Consider the following 25503-nt stretch of genomic DNA (forward strand, 5'->3'; position numbering starts at 1 on the left):
CCACCCCACTATTGGCAGGCGGGCCTTCCGCCACTCTGCCCTCACCCTCTGGAACTTCATTCCGCAGTCCCTCCGTCTTGCCCCCTCCCTTGCCACCTTCAAGACCCATCTCAAGACCCTCCTCTTCGACCGAGCTTTTGATCGCCTCATTTCCTTCCTTGCTCTCCACCCTGCCCGACCCCAATCCCCAGCTCGGGTCCGTAACTCTCTCTGTCCAGCGCCTTGGAACATCCTCACGACGTGAAAGGCGCTTTGCAAATGTCATTTTGCTGCTGTTGTTGTAGCTATTTGCTGGATTTAAAAAAAAGGGAAAGTCAACCCAACATTTTCCTGTACACCTCTTAACAGCTGATAAGAAGATGTGATACCAGAGGCTGAGAAGCAGTCATCCAACCTGCTTTTTTGGCCAGGAAATGACATATGGATTAGGGGAAAAGTTACAAATAAACCTACAGTCAAGTTACAACATAAATGCAATATCAATGCAGATGCATGCAAGTACATTATAATATGTATTATAATATATTATTATATGTACATATATACATATATATATATGTATATGTACATACATATTATTATATGTACATTATAATATATTATTATATGTACATGTAAGTACATTTAAGTTTAATTTTAATTTAATTTAAGTTTAATTTTCTAAATACAGTAGAACCTCACTAATATGGTCACTCAAGTGACAGAGCAAAAGTGACTTACTTAGTAAGGTGACCTGATAACTGAAACAGGTCAGGTGAATCAGATCACTGATGTAATGTTAAGGGCAATGCTAATGGGCAAGGATGATGAACATTCAAGAACCATACTTTGCAATCTCATGAAAATAAAGGCATTGTCAGATTTAAAACAAAAGCTGTCATGTATTCAGCCTATCTTTACAGAATGTATCCAACTTGTCTTCTGCCAGTGCCATAGATCACAGTTAACTGTCTATGACTTTTGCTCTTACTGTTTTTGATTAAGTCCACTCTCTCACGTAAGGACAACTCCTTCCGTGGTGGCATGTTTACAACACTTGTCAACAGTCACTAAATCAAAACAAACAGCGTACACAGAAACCATGTGCTCTGAAGACAGCATTTACCAAGAATTGGCCACAGGAGATCAGTTTAGGCCACGGACGTCGGGCGAAGTCGATTTTCCGCTCACGCCGCTTCCACGATCCCAACGCTGCCCGCGTCACGCAAGCGCATCCAGACCCTGCCCAGCGTCAAGCAAACAGAGCAAGGAGCCCGATGCCTAGCGCACTGTGTACTGTACAAGTTAGTAGCGGAGTGGGATGTTTGTACCGGAGGAGAGCGCTGTAGCGGCCGCAATCAATGACCATTGTCCTGAATAGTGAGGTGCCCGGTTTACTGAAGCAGACGGCCTATATTCTAACATTGACAATGAAAGCATGTCTGCAATTGTGAGGTGGCTGGATTACTGAGGTGACCGCAAACCGGGTTTCTACTGTAAATTCAAGTCTCTACCTATCTATGCCTCGAATTTCTTTTAGCATCTATCCCTGCTTCCTAACCTTGCAAAAATTCAATTTTATGTTCCACTCCGTAGTAGTATAGCACTACACTACATCAATTTTCTTCTTGTTTGTTTTCATCAGTAACTTTTACTCCAGTCATAATCTCAAACCTAGCCTAGCCCTGCACAAAGGTTTTACATAATTAAACATCTGTGTTGCTACATTGGCTGTGATACATTCTTACTTCTGCAGAGATCAAAAAGGTGTTTCCAAAGCAATTAGTTCCACTAATGATCAGATTTCAATTGAGTACAGAGCATTGTTCAAAAACTCCACATGAATTTTTTTTCCACGTGATAATATTTACACCTAGTTATTAATACTGATGTGCGGACATTTTAACATTGACTAAAATACAAGTCAACTCAGAATGCAGCTTTTTTTTAATGCTGTTTACATTATAATAATGCTTGCATTGATATAGTAACTTATCACATCATTGAGATATCTCAAAGTGCTTCACAGTGTAGTGACTGTGTAGTCACCACAAGACATCCCAGTTCCTTGGGGCATCCTTCTGACGTGAAAGTCACTATACAAATGTAATTTGTTGTTGTTGTGTGCTAAACCATTCTAAACATAATATTTAAAAATACCCTAATAAATATTTCCAAATGTTGAAGTACTTAAAATGTCTAGTGGATTTCTTTACCTTGTGAAAAGATTGAAACCCAAGATGAACTTGAGCATTTGTAAAGTTGCTTTGCTCTCAAAAACATCTCACCTGTAAGTTTGGCCTCTACACAGAGAGTTGTTAGATTGTGGAATGCTCTGCTAGGTTTGGTGTAGTGGCTGAGGTAGAATCCATAATCGCTTTTAACAGGGAAGTAAATAGATCTAAAATAAAAGCAGGAATTTTCCAAGGTATGGAGAAAAGGCACATAAAAGGGATTGAATGGATGGCTCTTTCAAAGAGCCAGCACAGATATGATGTTCAAATGGCCTTTCTCAATTCTTTAAAATTCAATTGTTTTATGACATCAAAACTCAGCCTATTTGCAACATATTGCAAAATGTCACATTTCAAATATCATTTTGCTAGACTTTAAGTTTTTATAACGAAGATTATTAATATTAATAATAATAAACCTCAAATTATTAATCAAACTGAATAGCTCTTTTGAGTTTACTCTATGCAGCTAAAATGCAACCCAAAATATTTTAATTGTACTTTGGAAGAGAATTCCAAACATGCTATGCAAGAACACATCTTGCATTTTTATAGCACCTCGGAGCGCTGCCTATCAGAGACAGCTGCTAGAGACCTACCAAACAGTCTATTACCTGCTACATACATCTACCTGCTCATCAATAGGCAGCTCTATGTACAGAGGAAGTGCTAGCTGATATCTGTTTTCAGTGCGTGTCATGACATTTGTTCACAATTTCTACCTGATCTTAGACAAGCCAATTGACTCAAGATTTTCCTGTTGTAGTCAGGTATAAATTGCAACTTTTTGATATTCCAAGATTGTCTACAATAAACAAACACCATGTGCATTATGCACACCACATACAAACATGTCTGGTTCTGTAGCACAAGGACTAACCCTTACCTGAATAACCTCAAAATTGACATTTAATGCAACAAATACTGCATTCAATTTGTCTTAAAATGTCCCTATTTACACATCACATACCTGAAGTATTTCCAAGGCATCTTTTAAAATATATATGAAGAATGACATATGTCGAGCTGGGCCACACATAGTGGCTGTTTAGCCCGTCATATTCAATATTTATTTACAGGTTGTTCTGTCTTACTGTTTGTCACAATACCTCAGTATTTTTTTGATGAGCCTGCGTGAGTTTTTGAATTTCGTTTTCAGCTTCAACAGCTCGACTCTTCTCCTTCTCAAAGCAGTGTTTCACATTGTGTAGATCCATTTTCATGCTGCCAATCAGTCCGTCTCTGTCAGCACATTCACTGCGCCAATTATTTAACTCTTTATTTGCAGCTGCCAGGTCTTCCTGAAATTTCTATAGAAGAAGGGTTTAAATTCCATTAATTCAAATTTTGTGATCTCAGCATCTAGACTAAGAAAGTACACTTAATGTAATGTATCAAAATTATTAGGTAGTCTCACTAATAGAACCACTACTAAAAAGTGGACATTTCAAGAGAATTATAATTAAAATTTGTGTTTCTAAAAGAAATGTTTAATTGAAAGTTAATGACATTGGGGGGACTGCATTTGAAGAATTACTAAGCCTCATATTGCAGAAATTAGATTGGGGATTATTGGCCAGGACTCCAGGGACACACCCTTCTCTTTTCAAATACAGTAAACCCCCGCCTTACTGGACTCCGGGTATCCGGAATTTGGACATAGCTTACTGGGCCTGGGGCCAATTTTTTTTTAAATTTCTTTGTAGACCCCTAACTACTCCTAGAATGCGCAGAAAATAGCTATCTTCTGCTCAGGGATTCAAACAATTACAATGCAGGTCTGGCTAGCCAGGGTTTTAGTGCATTGCCATGAGATCTTTAACATCCATCTGAACAGGCAGACAGGACCTCAAGTTAATGTTTAATTAGAAGGACAGACCTCTCCCAATGAAAGACTTCCCCAGCACCACATTGGAGTGTCAGCCTATGCTATGAGCTCAAAGTCATAGCTTGTGGCTTTAACCCACAATTTTCTGACAGAGATCAGAGTGCTACCAATTAAACCATCTTACTTAGGTTTTGCACTGAAAATCATATTTAATAATATTCCAACTGTGTATTTTACTTAAGTTCCTTCCCCTTACGCTAAAAAATCACCTCCAAAAAACCCCAAACCCATTTGCTCGAGCGCAGATGGCGGAAAACTGGCCTGAGCATCTCCACAGCTACCGCCGTTCTTTGACACGTGCAAAAACGGCCTTCTACTTCAACATCATCTTGGAGGCTAAACACAACCCTAAAATCCTTTTTCCACCACCCACTACCTCCTCCGTGCCCTCCCTCAGGCCTCCTCAATCTTCATATCAAATGCCAAGTGTGAGGAGGTCATGTACTTCTCTTCTAAAATACTTAACATCCGCCAGGCAGCCTCATCCACCTGTCCCTTGTCACCCACCACCACGCCCTCTCTGTCCCCCTCACCCTCCCCATCATCTGCTCCTACGAACACCCCCATTCTACATTCCTTCCTCCCCATCTCTCCCTCCTCCCTCTCACCTGTCATTAGCTCTATGAAACCCACCATCTGCTGCCTCGATCCCCTCCCCACCAACTTTCTGGTCACCCAGTTCCTCCTCCTCTGCCCACTACTGGCTGACGTCATCAACCAGTCCCTCTCTTCCGGATCAGTCCCTGCCCCCCTCAAAACTGCTGTCATCACTCCCCTCCTCAAAAAGCCTTCCCTAGATCCCTCAAACCCCAGCCATTACCACCCTATTTCTAATCTGCCTTCCTTGCACAAGTCCTAGAACACATTGTTGCCAATCTACTTCGCGCACACCTCTCCTCCCACTCCCTCTTTAAACCCCTCCAGTCCGGTTTCCGCTCTGCCCCCAGTACAGAGACTGCGCTTGTGAAAGTCACAAACGACATCCTCACTATATGTGACCAGGGCTCCCTCTGCCTCCTTGTCCTCCTGGACATCTCAACTGCGTTTGACACAGTCGATCACACCATCCTCCTCCACCGCCTTTCCTCCATCATCCACCTCAGTGGGACCGCACTCGCCTGGTTCGAGGCCTACCTCACAAACCGCCAGCAGTACATCTGCAAAAATGGCTTCTCCTCCCGCTCTCACCCGGTTAACATCATCCTTGGCCCCTTCTCTTTCTGATCTGCATGCTCCCTCTTGGGGATGTCATCCGCAGACATGAGGTACATTTCCACATGTATGCGGACGACACCCAACTCTATTTTTCCACCTCTCATTGCGACCCCCAGTCCCCTGATGTTCTGTCAGGCTACCTGTCAGATCTCAGGGGCTGGATGAGCACAAATTTCATTCAGCTGAACGTTGACAAGACAGAAGCCATACTCTTTGGCTCTCGTCAACGTCTAAAATCTCACGTTTCTCACCTCCTCCACCTACCCGACCTTCCCCTAAAACTCTCCGAACCCATATGGAACCTAGGCGTCAAGTTCGACCCCCAACTATCCTTCCTCCCCCACATCCGGTCCCTCACCAGCACCGCTTTCTTCCACCTCCGACGCATCGCCTGTCTCCGCCAATACCTCACTCCAAAAGCCGCTGAAACCCTGGTCCATGCATTTTGTCACCTCTCTGCTGGACTATTCAAATGCCCTCCTCGCCGGCCTCCCCTCCACTACCATCCATAAAATCCAGATTATAAAAAACTCTGCCGCCCGCATTCTCACCCGCACGAAACTCCGCTCTCCGATTACCCCAGCCTTTGCCAGACCACACTGGTTGCCTGTCCCAGAGAGGATCGACTTCAAGATCCTCACCCTTGTCTTCAAATCCCTCCACTCCTCTGCACCCCCCGACCTCTCTGACCTCCTCTCGCCTCAAAACAGTGCCCGCTGCCTTCGTTCCTCCGGGTCTGGCCTCCTCCTTGTCCCCTGAATCCTCCACTCCACCATCGGCGGCCGTGCCTTCAGCCGCTATGCCCCAAGGCTCTGGAACTCCCTTCCTCACTCCCTTCGCCTCACTTCCTCTCTTTCTATTTTCAGGTCTCTGCTGAAGACCTTCCTTTTCGACCGCGCCTTTGGTCACCTTCCTCCCCCTCCACCTGGCTTGGTCCCGGGATCCGTTACTATAAAGCACTCTGAGACGCCGTCCGGCGTGGAGGACGCTATATAAATCCAAGTTATTGTTGTTGTTGTTGTACGCTACCAAGTTTTCTAATTCCTCCAAACAAGTCACCCAAATGGTTAGAACTTATTGTTTCCAATATACGAAGCAGACAAACAAACATGCAGAAGGAATGTAAAAGGATATTAAAGTCAGATGCATTTATCCTGTATCTGCCAAAATCAAGATCTTTCTCAGTGTGTTTAGTGGAAACATATGGATTGGCCCAATTAGCAACTTTGCAGTTATATGTATGGTAACTTCTTAAAAAGTTAGTCCAAGATTCACACATCAATCCAATGAAACCGCCTTTAATCTAACTAGATTTTCAACTCCTGGAAGTGACCTGCGTTACAAATAAAATTTGTTCTAGTTGTGTGATAAGTCAAAGATTTCATAGCATTGTCAAAATATAATTGGTGCTCTAACTCAGAACTATGCGGAGGATGACATAACGAATGGAGGGCTGATTTCTTGATGCAAATAAAATTGGGACACCACCTTGGGTAGAAAGTTAGAATGGTCCCTGAAGGCAGCTCTGTCATTATGCCAATTGAATAAGAATATTCAACTTACCAGCACCAGCTCAATAAGTCTTCTGGCAGAAACCAAAGCTATCAAGAGAGTTTCAGTTCACTGGAATACATTAATTTAAATCGAGGAGACGTAAGCTTACAAACAACTATAGTTAAGTCCCATTGGTGGAGTTGGAGACATACAAGAAGGGTTTGATTGCTAAGCCCTTTCATGAAAATGAGAAAGGAACAGCTCCAGGAGAAATGTCCTGTGAAGAACCATAAAATAGCAGCAATATGTAAACTGACAGAACTTGGTTTTAATCCAAAACACCAGATGCTGAGACTAATCCAAAATGTGAGCAATCTCGTATGATAAAAGGTTCAATCAGCCAAGCTGCATATCAAGGGACAAACCTTTTTTGGTTTTAGTTGTAAAGGCCTTTCAATAGACAGTGTCTATAACAAAGTTTGTCCCTCTCAAGTGCTAGACAGTTAACAAAAAATCTGTTGGATCTGGATGGAGTTTTACCTTTCAGATGAGACAGGAGGGACTCTGTAGAGAACTGAAATTGGATTGACATTGCTTATTGCTGGAATATTCGGAGAACTACTGATATATCATTGGGGATCACTAAAAACAGAAAGACTATGAGAAGAAAATGTTTTTTTCTCTACCAAGAAAAAAAATAACATCTAACATTCGAGATTGGTAGTCCTTAGTTTTCAAACAGAAGAAATGCTTTTTGTTTGGAAATCCTTTTTGTCAAATTCTAGATAACCCCAAACCACAATTTTGTAAATCACCTCCAGATACATCACATTTTAGTGAGGATGAAAAAAAAATCCCTGCATTTGATATAATGCCTTTCACATGAGGAAGATTATTCAAACCACTTCACAGTACTGTAAAATGGTCTGAGTGTGTATTTGTTGGCAAATGCAGCACAATTTGCGAATGGCAATGTCCCAGAAATTACCATGAAGTGAATGATAAATGTTATCTGGTGACTTGTTGGCTAGGGCACTAGGAAAAACTCTTTCAAATAATATCACCGGATCTTTAGCGTTCACCTGAACATGCAGACAAAACCTCAGATTAACATCTGAAGGGCACCTCTAACAACACAGCAAACTACAACTTGGGAGTGAGATTATGTGAGTTCAAAGTGCCAAAATGGTGCTTGAATCCATAGTCTTCTGACTCAGAGGTGAAAGTGCTAGTAACTGAGCCAGGCTGATGCCAGAATAAACTACCACCTGACTAAATTATCGAACATGATTTACTTACTCAGCTCCAGTATTGGGCAAATGGTTTGAAAACCCCCAAAAAATATTCTGATTAATGCTATAGAAATGAAGTACTTGGAAAGTGGTGTTCATGAATGGAAAATGGATAAACTGTTTATGAGGTTTCCCAATGTGCTGCGTTGTTGGAGGTACCTTTCAGATGTTAATCCAAGGTCCTGTCTACCTGTTCCCAATAGCAATCCATATGTCAATACACTAGTTTGTTATTTTCCAAATCATTTGAATACTTAAGTTCCTACCTCAAGACTTGACTTTTGTGACCAAACCAACTCTTTGTAGGTCTCACATTCTTTGCTCATCGTCTCAGCCAACTGCTTTGTTTTGTAAAGCTGAAATGGAAGTTAAAATGATACGCTTAGCCTATTAAAGCAATATGTATTTAAAAATACAGTACATATCAGTTTCATTGGATAGGGTCATGCAAAATACACTTTGCTATTTACAAAATCAATAAAAACTCAGAAAAGAAACATTCATCTACACAGCATTGCTGGATGGATTTCCTCGTCACTAGGTGTAGTCATTTCAAAAATCATTTCATGATTTTCATCGTCAGATTCACTATTACTCAGCAGATTTTGCCTTTTGTGTTTTTTTTAAGATTTCTACTTTTTTGTGCAGAATGGATTAATGCACCAAATAACCTTGTCTCTTTCAACTCGTTATGTTCTTCAATCTGTAGTCAAATCTAACAACAGTTATACAAATTGTTTAACAAAATAGTGTTGAAATTTTAAAGAAAGTGTGTTTGTTGAGACAACTAGCCGTTCACATGCCTAAATTCCTAAACACATTCTGTGATTTTTCTACAATTTTGAAATTGTTGCAGCTAGAAGTTTATCCCAGAAATGGATTTCCTTTACATCAGGATCAATTTGGGATCAGATTTGAAGAAACATCAAGAGCCTCACAGAATATACTGTAAATTGAATTGACTATGTTTTGTTGATTGTTTGCAGCCCAACAGTTTCAAAAACTCCCACTCACTGAAGTAGTTTTACAGCTTACCCAGTGATAAAGATCCTGAACTAAAGGGTTTAAAACAGGCAAAACATTTATATTTCCTAACTAAAGTGCATATGTGCCATGCATTGCACACGAACACACATACACTGCACATTTTGACTTTCATCACATAAACAAAGTTAAAAAAAAAGCACTTACTCCTCAGCTTCTCTGCAAATACATTATTACATGTAGTAAAAATGAGCCAAATCGTTTGCCTCCTATTTGCTGTTTAAATAGGGTATTAAGAGCGCAGACTTCATGCTGGTGATCAGGGATCAGATTGAGACATCAGATCTGCTCTGATCTCTGACCGTCACTGTAAACCAGGTATTTTGTGTTGGTTTAATTCCCTCCTTGATCCTACTGCCTTCTGTGTGCCTTTTTTTGTTCTTTCTGTGTCAGAGGCTCCATTTCCCCCTAAAGGGACCTTTTTAATGGCCTCTCGTATGTTTGGATGGAATATTTTCCCTTCAGTGTTAGTTTCCATCTAAATAGACAGTTTTTCTAGTTTATCTCAATTCCACAGTATGCACTTGTAACAATTCAAAAAAGGGCAATGTCATTCAGGAAATGCAATGGCATAACCTTTTTTTTTGAATTGTCTGTGTAACTTGCAAATAAAAGCAGTACAGTGAACATTAATTGAATGGGAGAAAGGTAAGTACAAAAGAGGTCAGGCGAGATCAAGCGGATCTGAAGCAAGAAAGCAGAACTGAAGTGGCATCGGGGAATAAGCTATGCAGGAAAAGGTACTTGCAAACAACATGGGAAAAGCAGGCCTGGGAAGTAGTTTTGCAGTCAGAAACCCCAAAGTGGTTGCACAGAGTCCAACAAAGCTAACAGAAAAGGAATTACTTATTGGTAGCTTTTGAAAATAAAATCCATCAATCTAACAATATTAAGTTAAAATTTCTCACAGTTCAAAAAAAGAGCACTTAGAAAAAAAAATAAAAAAATAAGAATATGTACAAAGTCAAGAAGTTTAAACAAAGGAATAATTTAAGCAAAGAATGATTATTTTTGAGTTTACTGGAAAAATAAATTTGTGAGAACAACCTCACTCATTCTGCTTTTTCATTCTGTCAATCTGTGACCACAGCATTTCATGCTTATTAACTACATATTCCAATCTCAAAATGCTTGTATTTTTCCACAGGTGACATATGTAACTATGGTTGATGACTCAAATTACACATTTCTCTAACTTGACCCACACTGTTGTTGCCATTTTAAAATTAAAAAAATCTTATGTCAATAGATATGGTACAGAAAATGTAATTGAAGTTGAACGTTTTGCACTTTGGAATCCAGAGATTGCAAACATCACACAATGACTGTTATTCAAAGAGGAGATAAACCAACATTCAGTCTTTGTTTTACAAGATTTTAAAATTGCATTTGAATGGTATTTCTTCATCAGAAATTTATATTGAAATGATCAAGACAAATTGTTAAATGTTATCACTGTTGTGGGTGAATTCACATTGATCAAGCTTGGAGGTTTCCTGAAATAAATTTCTACCAACCCATTAGCTAGTTAGATATATGTGTTGGGGAGAATGGGTAGAAAAGTGTTGAATTCTTAGTGCTCTTGGGAGGATATCACTGATAATACAGGTAATGTGATTCTAGATGTGAACTCACTTTGAGTGCTGTCAAGATCCTTTAATAAGATCCCATAAACACCCAATTCCTACTGCTGGTAAACTTAAATAGTTAAATAAATGGATTGTACCAAACAATAGAAAAGAACCTTTAAAGAGACCATGATTTATTCTTCTGTGCAGCAACACCTGCATTTAGTCTACAATTCTATATCTTTAAGAAATAACAGATTATCAAGCAGAGTATTAGACAAAGTATCTGATCTGAACTAAAAGTCACAATGCCTTGTGTTGAGTGATCAATTAGACTACACAAAATTAATGCTGGAAGAAACAATGAAAGTTACAATTGGGAAGTAGAGGAAAGTGTGTGTCCAAGGTCAGAGATCTCAGGGATTAAGCTGTGCAAGTTAGAAGCCAAAGTGACACCAACATTGTGAGTCTACACAGGTATTTGCAAGAACCAGAAATGGCACTTTGTGGTCTGAAAACTGGTGAGAGCAAGGCATATGCTTCGTCCATAGAGACTTACACCTGGGCTGCTGTGGGTTGTATAACCCCGGTGATGCACCAATGCTCCCCAGACCTAAGCAGTGCATATAAGCAATTCATCCAAAGCTGCAGTGTGAGAAACCCACCTACCGCAAACTGCTGGAATACTTTAAATACTGCCAACAGCGATAGTTTCAAAGCAATAAATTAAAAATATAGCACTTGGATCGATAGCAGAAATAGTAATATTTAATTTGGGCAGATAATGACTACTGAACTGGCCATTTTCATACAAATCCATCCCTTCCTTCAAAGTGAGCCATTTAAGATTAATAACCATAATACTCAATAAAATGATGTTATTGCTACAGTATAACTTTATCAGTAATAGAAAAATAACTTAGAACTTGCATATTTATTGCACCTTATCTCTCAAAACACTTTGTACATATTTACTGCCACTGTAATGACTGTTCTTATAGGCAAACATTTACACCTTCAAGGTTCCAAAAAATAGTCATGAGATGAATAACCAATTACAGTGGATGATTGTTGACTAAATCAATCTCGCCGAGTAAAGAAATCTAGCTAGATTAAAACTAAACACTGAAAGAATTAACCAAAGTTTTGCAAGTCAGAAAATAGTACTGAAGTCAACAAGAAGTACCATGAAGGGAGACAAAGTAAAATAAAATACAAAATCTAGGTTAGAATAATTATTTTGTTTTCTGATTGATGTAAACAAGTCACAATAAAGGCAGAAAATCTCACATTTCTTAAGTCATGAAACCCATTGTTGACATCTCTGCAATTAATTCTATGATAATAGTGCAGAAATTACCTTTTTTTAAAAAAAGCTGACACCAGTGCACTGGGTATAGTCTTTTAATGCCGCTATGGTGTGGAGCAATTCCTGACACATTGTGACACAACTATGGGGTCAGTCACATGCCGTGGGATCAGGGTGACTTGTGGCAGGTCATCAGTTAGAATCCACAGCTTGGATTTATTTTCTCTGACAGTTCATTCTTCTTTCTGTCAACCTATTCCCTTTTGCTTTCTCTGAAACCACCCTCTCAGTCTCCCCTCTGCTATCTCTGGCACTGTTTCACAACTCAGAACATTTCAGAGCCAAAGCCTGCTGTGTCAACCCCTCCACGCTGCTGGGGATCATGTGACATTTATCTTCACTAGTAACAATTCACCACAGGTAACATGTTCCAAGTTACTTTGAAGCCTCTTGCAATGGGCCTCAGAGTTTTCATAAAGTATTCACTTTACTACTTCATAATCCTCATGCACACAGTTCAAAAGGTCTTCATGCTGTTAAAAATATAATTATTTCTCCCAGTTTATTTCAATGTCCTTCAAAACTCTTATAATGGAGAATATAGATCTTTCAAATGTGCATACAAGTGTAATCGCCGGTTGATAAACAAGACTCCAGGAAACAGTGGGATTTTTTGCACACAAGCTGTATAAATGCCTTTTACAGTGCAGCAAAGACCATCACAAAAAGCAACAGAAATACATCACTACTCTTGACAGTGATTATTGTAAAGAGCTGTGAGATGGTTCAATGTGATAAGGGTTTTCAGAAAACGTAAATTATTTTTATAAATAATCAGATAATAAGTTCACTGTTCTGAAAGAAATAGCCAAAGTCCTATGTACGAAGTCAAGCAAACGAGCAATGAGAGTTGAAGGATCAAATGATTTTCATTGTATTCCATAAAGCACGGTTAAAAAAAGTCATATTTACATATCTTGTAAGTTATTTTAACAATGTTCTAAAGTCTACTCCAAATGAATGGTATAACCCTGCAGTGAGGATTGCTTTTTTTGGATTAAACACTGCAGCCACATTTTATGTTGTTTCCTCAGACACTGTAGGTATCTGCAAAGCTGTCAATCCTAGATTCCCTGTGGTCACTGCAATCTCCTATGACCTTTGTAATGAGCGGGTTACACATACTGCTGCAGGCCAAGGGCTGTATCTGAGGCGCCAAACAGTGCAAGTGTTACCTCATTAGATGCGTCTCCTAGCCTGCTCTGGTAATCTGTCAAGGTATGTCTCAAATTCTCAAGGACGACAGAGGGGCTTAAGGGTTTTTCTTTGTCCTTGCAATTGCCTGAAGTAAAAAAAGAGAAAAGTAAAGCTTTTAAATATTGTATTATAATTCCACAAATGGATACCTCAGCATTAAAATAGGTATATCTACAACATTTCTCATCAACAACTTGCAAGATGAATCAATCTGGAATCTTTACAGTGCATTTATTGAATTCTTCCAGTAACAGAGATATTCAATGCTTAATGAGGTCAGCATTTCTAATGAACTGAAGGTAAAATAAACTACAGTAAGCACACAACCATTTTGAATGGCCACTTCTGCCATTAATCAATCTGATAATCAACCAATGTATTCATTTCCTCTCTTTAATCATTCATACTTAATTCTGACTGTTTTTATACTTATAAGTGTACCCATAGCAGAGATATTGACTGTACATTAATCTGTAACTTTATACATATCTGCAATTCATCCCCTGTTGAATACGTAAAATGTCCTAAATAGATAAGTACTTTTTGTACAAGTTGTGCTTGAATTAAAAAATTGCAGAGAACTATATCATTTTTTTAAAAAATACATAGCAAATTAAAACACACTAAGACCCAGTAATAAGTTCCCATAGTATTCAAATTTTATAGGTATATCTGAGGTCTAGTTGCAACAAAAACAGAACCTAGAATAAGGAGAACCTAAGTAGTATTGGTTTTACATCTAATAGTGATTATCGTTTTTCACTCCGATAACATGAAGGTAGAAACAAACCCCGATGAGATTTGTCATCCTAATTCTTTAAATTAGTTCAGTCTAAACACATACCATAATGTTCAGAATATAAGGTGAGCTTTTTTCTTCTAAATTAAGTTTCAGAATTGCTACTTATCTTTTTTTGCGAACTAACCACTACTGTATAATGCTGCAAAATTCCAGCAAAACAAAATCCAGTTGCACACATGCTGAGAATTGCAAAATTGGAGGAGAGGTTACATATAGGCACACAATTCCCCACACAGAGGTCTAGTAACATTGCATGCGCTCAATTTCCCAATTTTCACACATGCTTGGAGCTGAATTTATTTGCCAGTAGCACACAGCTACATTTTTATTAAGAGTGAAAAGTTACAAAGATTGTGGAAGAGGGTAAAGAGAGAATGATAGCGGAAGAGAGAGCGGAAGAGTCAGAAAGTTAGAAGATCGAGCAAGAGAAAAGAACCTGAGAAAGTGAGAGAGAAAAAAATACAGAGAAAGAACGGGATAGTACAATATAATTGCATGACAGCTATGGAGAATATTCTAAATTCCCAGCTGTATTAAAACATTTTAAATATTAGAATTTTTCAGGATAATTCTAATGTACTGTAATATTATGCAAAATGTGTTTTGGACTGCTCTGTGTCTACTCTGCTACACATTTTCCTTTTTTTCTGAAATATAACTGAAAATTAGAGAGGGGCGGGGTACTGTGCCTTATAATTGAAGTCACCTTATATTTGAAACAATATGGCAATTGAACAATTAAAGATTATATGGGAAAAAACTTAAAACTATTATCATTTTAAGAATTTGAAGGAGAATAGTAAGTTATACTTCCTCAACTTCCGCTCTAATAATATTTGAGTTTCTAACCAAAAGAGTTTGCACAGATAAATGTGAAAGTTTATCAAGTTTAAAAATATATGCAAAACATGTTCCAAGATGCACCAAGTCAAAAAGAGAGCAGGTGATATTGGTGAGGTTAAACTTCTCAAGATACTTTACAAAAAAAATGAGGATCACAGAAAAAGGAAAAAAGGGAGATTAACAAAGTGTTGACCAAATGTCAAAGCAATAATTTTTTTAAAGAGGGCTTTGAAAGCATGGAGGGAAAGACAAATTCTGATAGGATTTGGGGAGTTTGTTCCAGAGTGTACCATAATGACGAAAGACTCACACAGAAGAAGTGAAAACGTGCTCATGCTTGCTTGTTCAATACATGCATGCGAGGATAATAAGCTGCAACGTTTGGGTGAGTTGGAGGTTATGCTGGGTGCAGATGGGAAAGCCAGCAGAGGCTATCAAGGAGAACGCTGGAGAAATCTAGCCTCTAAGTGGCAAAAACATGAATGAGGGTTTTTGCTGTGGAGGGCTGAGATGCAATACAATACAAAATTACATTTGCATAGCGCCTTTCACATTGGGAGGATGTCCCAAGATGCTGGAGAGAGAGATGCATGAAAGCAAAGTTCAAGAGATGAAAGAAGATAAGTCTTTTAGAATGAGCTCTAGCTCTGTCTCCTGATCAACTAGAAATAATAAGAGGCAATCCATAACCTAATTTACTAATTACACAACTGTTAAAGGAATTTGACATCGAATGAAGTCATTGCTTAGAAAGAGGAATAAACAACTTGCAAATCTTCATATAAAGTAGTCAAAGAGGTTTAGGTTTTGAGTTGGCAATTAAATAAAACGTTAGAGGTGGAGGGAAGGAGGCAGGGAGTTCAAGAGGTTAAACACTATTTCCCTAAATGGAAGGCTGAAGGTTAACAAAATAAGTATGCGGTGGCAGGCAAAATGTTAGCAGCATTATTTCCTGAGACAAATTAAACTCACTTGGGTAAAAATAATGATACAGTCTTTTGACTGCCAGATATAAATGCCAAAGCATGACATTTACTAACCTTCGGACTAAAATAAGAATGTGTAAATGTCTGAGGATTTTTAAGGTCATCAGAAATCTCCATCTGAAAGGAGTCTCAAATAAGCTATTTGGTACAACATTCAAACTGCAAACTGATATTAAGCACCGAATAAACAACTTGCATTCATATAGCGCGTTAAAGCGTTTAACATTGGCGGAGCTTGACGCCAAGCCGGGAGAAAGGGGAAGGTGACGGTAGGCACAGTTGAAGAGGAAGGGCTTTAAGTGTGATCTGAAAAAAGGGAAGGAGGGGGCAAGGTTCAGAGATTGCGGGAGAGAGTTCCAAAGTTTCAGGTCGTAGTGGCAGAAAGCTCAGCCGCAGATGGTGGGGCGGAGGGAACGAGTAACGAGCAGGAGGATGAAGCTAGCCGAGGGAAGGTGGCAGTTGGTGGAATGGGGAGAAAGCGGGTTGGAGAGACAGGTACATAGATTTACCGTAAGTGAACCGAAAAATCACTGGGTGTTCAGCAACTTACATTACAAGCCTTTGCCATTACAAGTACATTTAGGGAGGTCGGCAACAGGGCCCAAGAAAGCAGTAACCAAGTAAGTTATACTGGCTGAAATGTCACGCTCCAATAGATTGGTAGTATGATCTTGACAACGGAGCTCATGCCCTTATCTGAAAGTGTTTATAGGTTTTTTAGGTGGTGGTATTTTGAAATCCCTATTTCAATAGTGGAGGCTTTGAGGAGCAGCACGCAATTTCTGACCCTTTAAGTCGATGCAGAACTGGGGAAAAAGGGGAATGTCCATAAGCAGAAAATAACCAATTCAATCTTCCTCCTGCATATAACCAATTTGGGGGGAGCAGATCTTTGTCTCTGAATAATTTACTTTATGAACTGCTAAAGGTACTAATTATAATATAAGCATAACACTGATTTCCACTGAATTATTAGGCACAGCAAATTCATCATGAAATTTCCTGGAGGGTGAAGGAATACTCAAATTTTAGAATAAAATCAAATTCTATTGTATAAAAAGTTGCATTATCATAAACTATAAGCAGAGATACCCTGCCTTGGATATCATCTTCACTACTATTGGCACTTTCTAATAGAATCCAGAACATCCTTCCCATGCATCTTGGCGCGGGACCCACCAAATTGACAGTATAACCTTCTATGTCTCCTTCAGCTCGCCATCTGAGACACTATTCACCTGCAAATTGTGCAATGCAGTCCACCACTGGGAAGCTTACAGATCCTAGGCTGCAGTGCAGTGAGTCACCACAAAAGTGCAGGAGGCAACAGCTGGAGTTTTTTCACGCTGGGTCCCTCTTGCCTTTCTTTTTTGAATTTGCGCCATAAACAAAAGAATTTTGTCTGTTCAACAAAACACTTTAGTGGCTTTGCCTGGGAATGCCTTTAGACTTTGTTGGTGCTTTTTATAGGTTTTCAGTGTGTCTTCCACTTATGGCTTGGAATACTGCCTTCCAGCATATCAAACGTTCACACCTGATGATGAGCTTCAAATTGGCTTCACAGTTCTGAAGTCATGCAATGCCAGTAGGCAATGTAGACAAAGGTCACAGTTGTCAGAAACTGACAAGGACTTTTGCGGATCTTAAAACCAGCAGCTATTAACTGATGGAAAGGTTTCATTCACTCATAATGGTTGTTTATGGCAGAAAAAGAACTGATTGGGAACGTACAAGGAGAAGACTCGATAACCAAGACAGCTATTGTAAAAAGCAAAATTCTTAAAAGGAGCAGAGCTCCACATATTTTCCCTGTAGGGTGTTTTTCAATACAAGAAGCAGCTATTTCATTATTCTGGACACTATTACCTTACCACAAAGATGTTTGGAATTCTTCTCTAAGCAGTGAAAAAACACAAGAAAACACCAGGATGTTAGTCATAGAAATAAAGTAATGTAAAATAAAAAAACTACTATAGATGTTTTATAAGATGGTCAAACATAGTCCCCCATTTGTCATTGCTGCCTCGGCTCACAGTTGAAATGTAGCTTCTAGTAAATGCAGCAGAAACAGTTCATTGTGAACATGTCCAGCCTTATATTAATACTTTCCAATTCTAATGCTAAACTACATGCAGACACAAGTGCCAATTCTGTGGCGGCTTCAATAAGAGCCTGATGTTGTTTGTCAAGTTTAACAAAAATACCATAAACCATCTAACTTATTAAGTAGATACATTGAGGAGAGTCCCATATTGAGAAGTTGAGGACTTCTACAGGTCTTCTCATTAGGGTTGTGGGAATTCAATACAACAGTGGTCCAAAGATAACTGCAACTGCCCTTTTGTTAATATGTCCCAAAACTAGCACATACATGCTTAGACAGTAGGAGCCCTTTCATGGAGACTTTTAAGAAACACAAGCATGTAGAAAGATACAAGTCATTTTATTTGCTTCAATTATGTTTGTAGAATATTAAACAAATAGAAGCAATATTTTTTGGAAGTCTGGTAAAAGACCCTTTGTTTACATAAATTAATCTATGTTACACAGAGTCGTTTCCTTAAATAGCGTTTATAATCTCTTTGCTAGAATGAAATCCTAGAAGATAGGCTAAAAATCAACATTCTTTCCAAGAGGTTCATCATTGTTAGGGTCAGGACTAGTTATAGACATTTAGTAGAGCACATAGTACCAGCATTTCAAGTGCCCCTTTACTTGTGTGGCTGGTCTGAACTGATAAGGAACTGATGCAGTGTAAACATACATACTCTATTAAACAGCTGGATTAAACAAATCAGAATATACTAGAATTTAACAAAACAGAGGGCATTCATTTAGCAAAAAAAATCTTAAAGGATCAATTTACTTACAATAAAAATAGGAAACTGGGTATAAAGGAATATTCCAGAAGACTGCCTTAGATTCCTATTAGATTTGTGTATTTGTCAGTAAAATAAGCCACTAAATGTAATTGTTTTAAAAATCTTTTAACTTCACCTTGAAATATCTGACTTACCAGCCAGGGACTTCATCTTCACTGCATTTTTAAGGCTAAGGAACAAGCAGCAGGGAGTGCTGGGAGCCAAGTTAGCTGACAGCACATCACATCTCAACATCTAGCCTCCAAATGGAGTGGAGATGGAGGAGACCAAACACCTTGTGCTGTGAGTTTGCAAGTTTGCAATTTTTAAAAAAAAGAATTACCCGCAATATTCTGTATTTTACAAGTGAATGCATCTTGGTGTATGTGAACTGCTGTAACACAAAAATGCAGATATGGTCAAACTCTCAGCGCATGTGACCAAAGGACAACATTTGTCCAATTCAGAATGTTGTTCTCTGTATTCAAAGGTTTCCTTGCCACCTTTATTTTTAACTTATCAAAAGTTCAAAGCTTCATATAAAGCGTGAAGAAATCCCAGCTGATTTAGTCTGCTATGCAAATAAAGTCTCATTAACCTTGATCAGACTCAATTACAAAAGCTTTCTGAAATTCTTTATTACCATATGTCAAATCATTATACCATTAGGTTGCATTGCTTTCAATCACAGTAATGTATTTTAAAAAGGGTTCTTTAAAGGCATAAAGGTTTGAACAAAACCCTTAACTTTATTTCCAAAATTAAAGAAATTCACTTAAAAAAAGCGAGTTTGATTTACAACCAGAGTGAGAAGAAAAAATGTTGTTGTATCACATTTATACGATTGTGGCAGAGAGCTTTATTGCCTCCTATAAAACAATCACTTTTAACTGGTTTTTTTGAAGAGTTAAGATTAAACACTCATTATTGTCCTGAATAACCTTCCTGAGCTGCCAACTATCAAGTTGTTCAAGACGCTATAGCATTTTGGCTCAAATAAACTAAAAACATCTGGTCCCTTTCCAGGTATTTTACTCCAAAGCCTGTGAGGGCCTCTGTCCCTGCTGGATTCATAGCCAGCAAGTGAGCCTGTCAAGCTGACCCTGGCACTTGTAAATCAAGCTCTGGCCCACCAACATCAGGCCCACATTCTATCACCTTTTCTCAGCCTGTTTGGCCACTGTACTGCTGCGAAGACCACTCTTATCTTGTCATCAAATCAGAGCATGTTGAGAAAAGGGATTACAGAGGCATCTGCAGAATTCCCACAATCCAGTGGCTCTTGGAACACTGACAGCTGCATCTGTCATTTTATACCTTCAACTAACCTGATGTCCATTGGCCTGACACAGCAAAATTGTCCAAAAGGAGTTCTAGCTCTCTCATGCTGCCCCCATATGTCTCTTCAAGGAAAGCCTGGCATTTCTTTGCCTTGTATAAATAAATAAAAAATTACTGCCATAAACGCACTTATACATAGGTATAAACAGCATTTGCAGATTAAAACATTACTGAAAGAGATGTAGAGGAAGGAAGCAGTAAATCAGCAGCAAGCAAATACATGAGAATACACAGAAAATTCAATTACGTAAATTAACAGAAAATAAAATTTGTTGTTTCAGTCACCAATAAATATTAACTTTTAATTTGAAAAATTATTTCTGATAGCACAACTCTGATCAAAATAAAATAGCATAATACAATATTACATTTGCAAAGCGCCTTTCAAGTCGGGAGGATGTCCAAAGCACTGAACAATCAGGGATTAGGACCCGAGCGGGGTGGGGAGAGGGTTGGAATCAGGGAGGGTGGAGGGCAGAGAGGGTAGGAGGCTGGCCGAAGGCACGGTCGAAGAGAAGGGTCTTGAGGCCTGGCTTGAAGGAGGCAAGTGAGGGACCGAGGCGAAGGGAATGTGGGATGGAGTACAGACCCCTGAGGATCCGCTTAATCCCTTCACTATTTTGACCAAGCTTCCCTAACAGCGACCCTCTGCTTCCTTCACTTCAGCCAAATACCATGTCCATGTCTTATAATAATATAATAATAATTCTTGCATTTGATTCTTGACCTTGATACTCAGAAACATTGGTTTGTGAAGAAGTATTTCATATGACATTTTGTCAAATGCCTTTTGAAAGTCCAGATACACATCGCTTGCTACATTCAATTTGGGACGTCACCTCCTCAAAAATGTCAATGAGATTGGTCAGACAAGATTCATCACTTCTGCACTCATGTTGACTATCAATTTATTAAAAAAAATTATAAAACTACCATCTATTTCCCAGCTGATAATTGACTCCATCATTTTCTCAATAACTGTGGTCAGGTTGCCAAGCTCTATAATTCCCAGGTATAGTTTGTCACTCTCTTAAATTCTGTTTGGCTGTTTTCAGGCTATTGGAATCTCACCAATGTTGACTGACTCGCTTATAATTCTGTCATGGCTATACAAATTTCTGCCTTGTCTCCCAAAGTACCCTGGGGTACAGTTCATCCGTCATCTTCAGTTAAAAAAAAACTGTAAGTAGTTGTCATTTAATATATTCGCTATCTTCTGTTCATTCCCTTTCTCAACCCGATTAGATTCCCTTTGTGTTTTAACATCTTCCCTGACTACCCTCTTAATATTATAATATTAAAAGAATATCATGGCATTATGTTTGTGTTTGCAAAGGGAGTTTCTTCCAGTGTCCTTGTCAACAATCCTTTACATACAATTAGTCATTCACTTCACGGCTGTTGGGAATATTGCCTTGTTAGCCTATAAAATATAGTCACTACACTTTACTATAAATCCTGAGAAGCCCTTTGAAATGTCCTGCCAACATCAAATTCAAGGGTTACTATTGTTATTTTATCAAATGCAAAGTTTATTTATTATAAATTAACCTTTGTCAAATAGAATCTTAGATGATTAACCAATAAATCCAGAATCTGTGCCCTACTCTTTTATGCTGTTCCAGGTTTCTTTTAGCATGTTATATTGATCTTTGAGATGTCTTGAAGACGTGATAAGGCGTTATATCAAATGCAAGGATTATTATTTTTATCTTTAAGGTCCCCTCTGAGATGTCAATTTGAGGCTGAATAGCACTAGCTTATGAAGTCGTTCCCTATAGCACAACCCTCTAACATCTGAGAATCAGTCTCCTTGCTCAGTTACATCCTCCCAACAGCAAGGGCTCAAGATTTCACTAATACACAGCACCCTTTTCAGGCCCAAATTATAACCGGGAACATTTGAATCTTCAACCTTCAGTGAAATTGGGTATTGAATTTTCCACTCTCAGATCCCTGCTGACTGAGATCACATAAAAAGGTGTCATGTGGCCAAGAAAGCTGTGAAGTCACTTGCTGCTGGGACCCCATAGCTGATGCTTTATGTTGGTATTTTCTAAAAACACTTGCGAGAGTGATTACAGCTGAACAGCTGGCTTGCTAGATGCTTGTGCAGGAAGTTGACCAGTTCATTCCAAGTGTGCTGGGTTTCTGGTAACCACAGGTGCACAAGAGACCCAAGTTTTAAGTAAAATTCTACTCTAGCAAAGCTGAGATGCTTAACAACAGGGTTGCCCTGTATAAGCAACATTATTAACTACAAGTGCAGATGAGTGAGCTGAAAATTTTCTGTTAAATATTGTTCTTCCACAACAAAATTAGGCAAAGTATTCTGCTTGACTAGGCAGCAAGAATATTATGCAGATTCAAATATTAAGCAACTTTAAAACTTGATTCAATAACAAGAATAATGCATGTTTATTACCAATAACATAGCAGAACCGTGATTAAAAATTTTCCAGCCAATTTCAAATCTAGAATAATAAGCTTTAAGATGTAAAATGAAATTAAATACTCGTCCTCTCAAACTATAGTCCTCTCAAACTGTATAATCTCAATATATCTTTCTCTCAAATGTGGAGGGGGGGTTAGGGGGTAGAAAAGAGACAAGATGTGAATACCCAGGCCTGATGCTGAGTTCAGTCTCTCTGGGCCTAGACAAAAATAAAGAGATACAGTAATTTCAAGTGATTGAAGTCTAATGTCACAGAGTGCCACTCCAAAGAGTGCCAAACCCGAGAGTTAAAGGCTGCAGAAGAAATAAGATAATCACACTTGTCCCCACTATAAGAAAGGTGAATGTGCCATTTCCGCAAAGTTGTGCTTATATATGTATGTGTGTATGGGTGGAGGGGGGGACATAAAAAGAAAAGAGGGAGAATGTCAAGTATGCAAAAGGTTTGACTACAATGGAGACAAACTGTTTGAAGTACAGACACATGATTTCATAACTTTGCAAGAAAATGTACCACTGTCCTCATCCTTATATTAATTCATTTGGCTAAAATTGTGTTCAAATCAATATTCATCAATGATTGCCCTTACTTTAGTCAGCTCTTCCCGAAGATTTGCAAAGTTTTCCTCATGAATTTGAAGCTTTTTCGAAAGGTCAGCAATCATTTTCTTATTTTCTTCTTTCTCTGCTGCCATCTGCATTTTTATTGCTGCATATTCCTTTTGAAATCTTTTTTTTTTAAAATTGCAAGATGTTAGTAATCTTTAATACAGCATTGCTAAATAAAATTTGCAGTAACATAAAACTACAGTATTTCCACAATCTAATATGTTATTAAAATGGCAATGTCTTTATTCAATCTGATTTTTGCAGCATATTTAACTAAAGTAACTTTTATCTCACGCTGAGCAACACCTCAGAAGAGAAAGCATTGTGCATATCCCAAGTCTGATGTCACCAGAATCAAAAGAGCATTATGCAGTCTACTAAGCGGTACAATCACATATAGAGATTCTTACTTCTCCAACTGATCAGCTGATTCCTGAGTTTTTGATTTTTCCCTTTCATATGCCAGTTCTACGTCTCTGAACTGTTGTTTGATCATCTCCAAATTTGCCACTGCATCTGCATGGCTAGACTTTTCCACTTGCAGTGTACTTTCAAGGTCACGAATGCGCAACTGTAAAAAAAAGTTTTAAAAATTGCACTGGGGCAACACTGGGGAAATTCAGCAGCAATAAATACTTTGATCAAATCTCAGTAGTTCTACAGTGTTTTGCTACATTTTTAAAAACTGACAAATTATTTTTTAATCTCTAGTGACTGAATGATGGATGAAAGTTTGTTGCATATATAATAGACACTGTATATACTACTACATAAAAGCCCACACTCTTGCAAAAACTGCCTAAGAATAAATTATGTGTGTAAATATATGCAATTTCATTAGTCGTATCACTAATAAATCTTCAAAGGATGATAAATTAATGACAAAATAACTTTTAAAGCATCAAATAATCTCACAAACTATGTCTTAGCCCTTGTGTGTTGCAAACCAAAATAATTTCTAGGAAATATTCAAATAGATACAAATCAACCATTAATCAGCCTTTGAAAACTGACCATAATCACTAATAATAAACTGTAAAATACTCTTATTTTTGTCCATAATATATTTGTAGTGCTCAGTTGGTAGAATTCTTGCCTCTAAGTCAGAAAGTCGGTTCAAGTCCATGTCGAGAGCTTGAGCTCACAGTCTAGGTTGACACTCCAGTGCAGTGTTAGAGGAGGAATTTACTTCCGATTTTAAACTGAGGTTTGCATGTTCAGTTAGATATTAAAGATCCCATAACACTATTCAGAAAGAGAAGGTAGTTTCTCCTTGGGTGCTACTCAACAATCCTAAAAAAATGGTCATTCACATCCTGGCTATTTGTAATGCACAAATTGACTGGCACAATCAACCACAAATACATAGTCACTAAAAACTGTAATTACCATGAAGCATTTGAAATGTTTTGGCATTATAGCTATTTACCAAATACAAAAATTGTTAACTATTCTTGTTGCAAAGAAGAAGCCTGATAAGGAGTCAAGCATAGGAAACTATTCATTTCTTCAATCCAGTTATAGATTGAACTATTTGGACTACACAAATAATGGTGCAGAGGGTGTTAGAACAACAATGAATTGCAATTATATAGCCTCCTTCACATTAGGAGGATATCCCAAGGCCTAGACAGTCGAGGGTTTGCACCTGAGCTGGGGGTTGGATATGGAAGGGGTGGGAGCCAAGTGGTTGTGGGGTGACTGAAGGTGCAGAAAGAAGGAGAGATGGACTTCGAATGAGGTAAGGGAAGGGACTGAAGGATTGAATTCCAGAGACTGGGGGCAGATAGACTGAAAGCTTAAATGACGATAATAGCAGGGAGTGGGGGNCATGAAATAGGCCAGAGCCAGACGAGCAGAGGGAGTGAGCCGGGTGGTAGGGTTTAAGAAGGTCGATGGAGGGATTTAAAAGTGAGGACAAGGATCCTGAACTCAATCATCTGGAGTATGGGGAAAGTGTGGAGCCAGATGAGGATGGGATGATAGGATTGCTTTAATAATATTAATAATAAGGCATCTTTTTAAGGTACCAAAGATATAGGTGTTTAAACAGAGAATGTTATACAGAGAAAATGTATTAAAATTACATTTGTATAGCACCTTTCACGTCGGGAGGATGACTCAAGGGGCTGATACAGAGAGAAAAGCAAGTGCTGATCAGTAACTAATAGAGAGAAGAGAGAAAATATCTAAATTAGAGAGCTAGAAAATTAGAAAGAGAGACAATATTTGGAAATGTGTCATCAGTTATTTGAGTTAATATTAATGAACCATAATATTGTTCCAAAATTACATTAAACTTTTTTTGACTGCTCTATAATTATCA

At 38.5% G+C, this 25503-nt stretch overlaps 1 protein-coding gene across 1 annotated transcript in view; it reads right to left on the reverse strand.

Annotated features, from left to right (window-relative positions):
* LOC103178075 (coiled-coil domain-containing protein 171) overlaps positions 1 to 25503 on the reverse strand; it is a 151852-nt gene that overhangs the window by 91697 nt on the left and 34652 nt on the right. The window contains exons 8-13 of the mRNA XM_007892585.2: positions 23588 to 23748; positions 23159 to 23297; positions 20101 to 20203; positions 13259 to 13365; positions 8369 to 8458; positions 3323 to 3523 (exon numbers count right to left, since the gene is read on the reverse strand). Coding sequence (XP_007890776.2) covers positions 3323 to 3523; positions 8369 to 8458; positions 13259 to 13365; positions 20101 to 20203; positions 23159 to 23297; positions 23588 to 23748 — 801 coding nt within the window. The remainder of the gene's footprint in view (positions 1 to 3322; positions 3524 to 8368; positions 8459 to 13258; positions 13366 to 20100; positions 20204 to 23158; positions 23298 to 23587; positions 23749 to 25503) is intronic.

This window comes from Callorhinchus milii, unplaced genomic scaffold, assembly GCF_018977255.1.
Source record: "Callorhinchus milii isolate IMCB2004 unplaced genomic scaffold, IMCB_Cmil_1.0 Scaffold1, whole genome shotgun sequence".
Lineage (NCBI taxonomy): Eukaryota > Metazoa > Chordata > Chondrichthyes > Chimaeriformes > Callorhinchidae > Callorhinchus > Callorhinchus milii.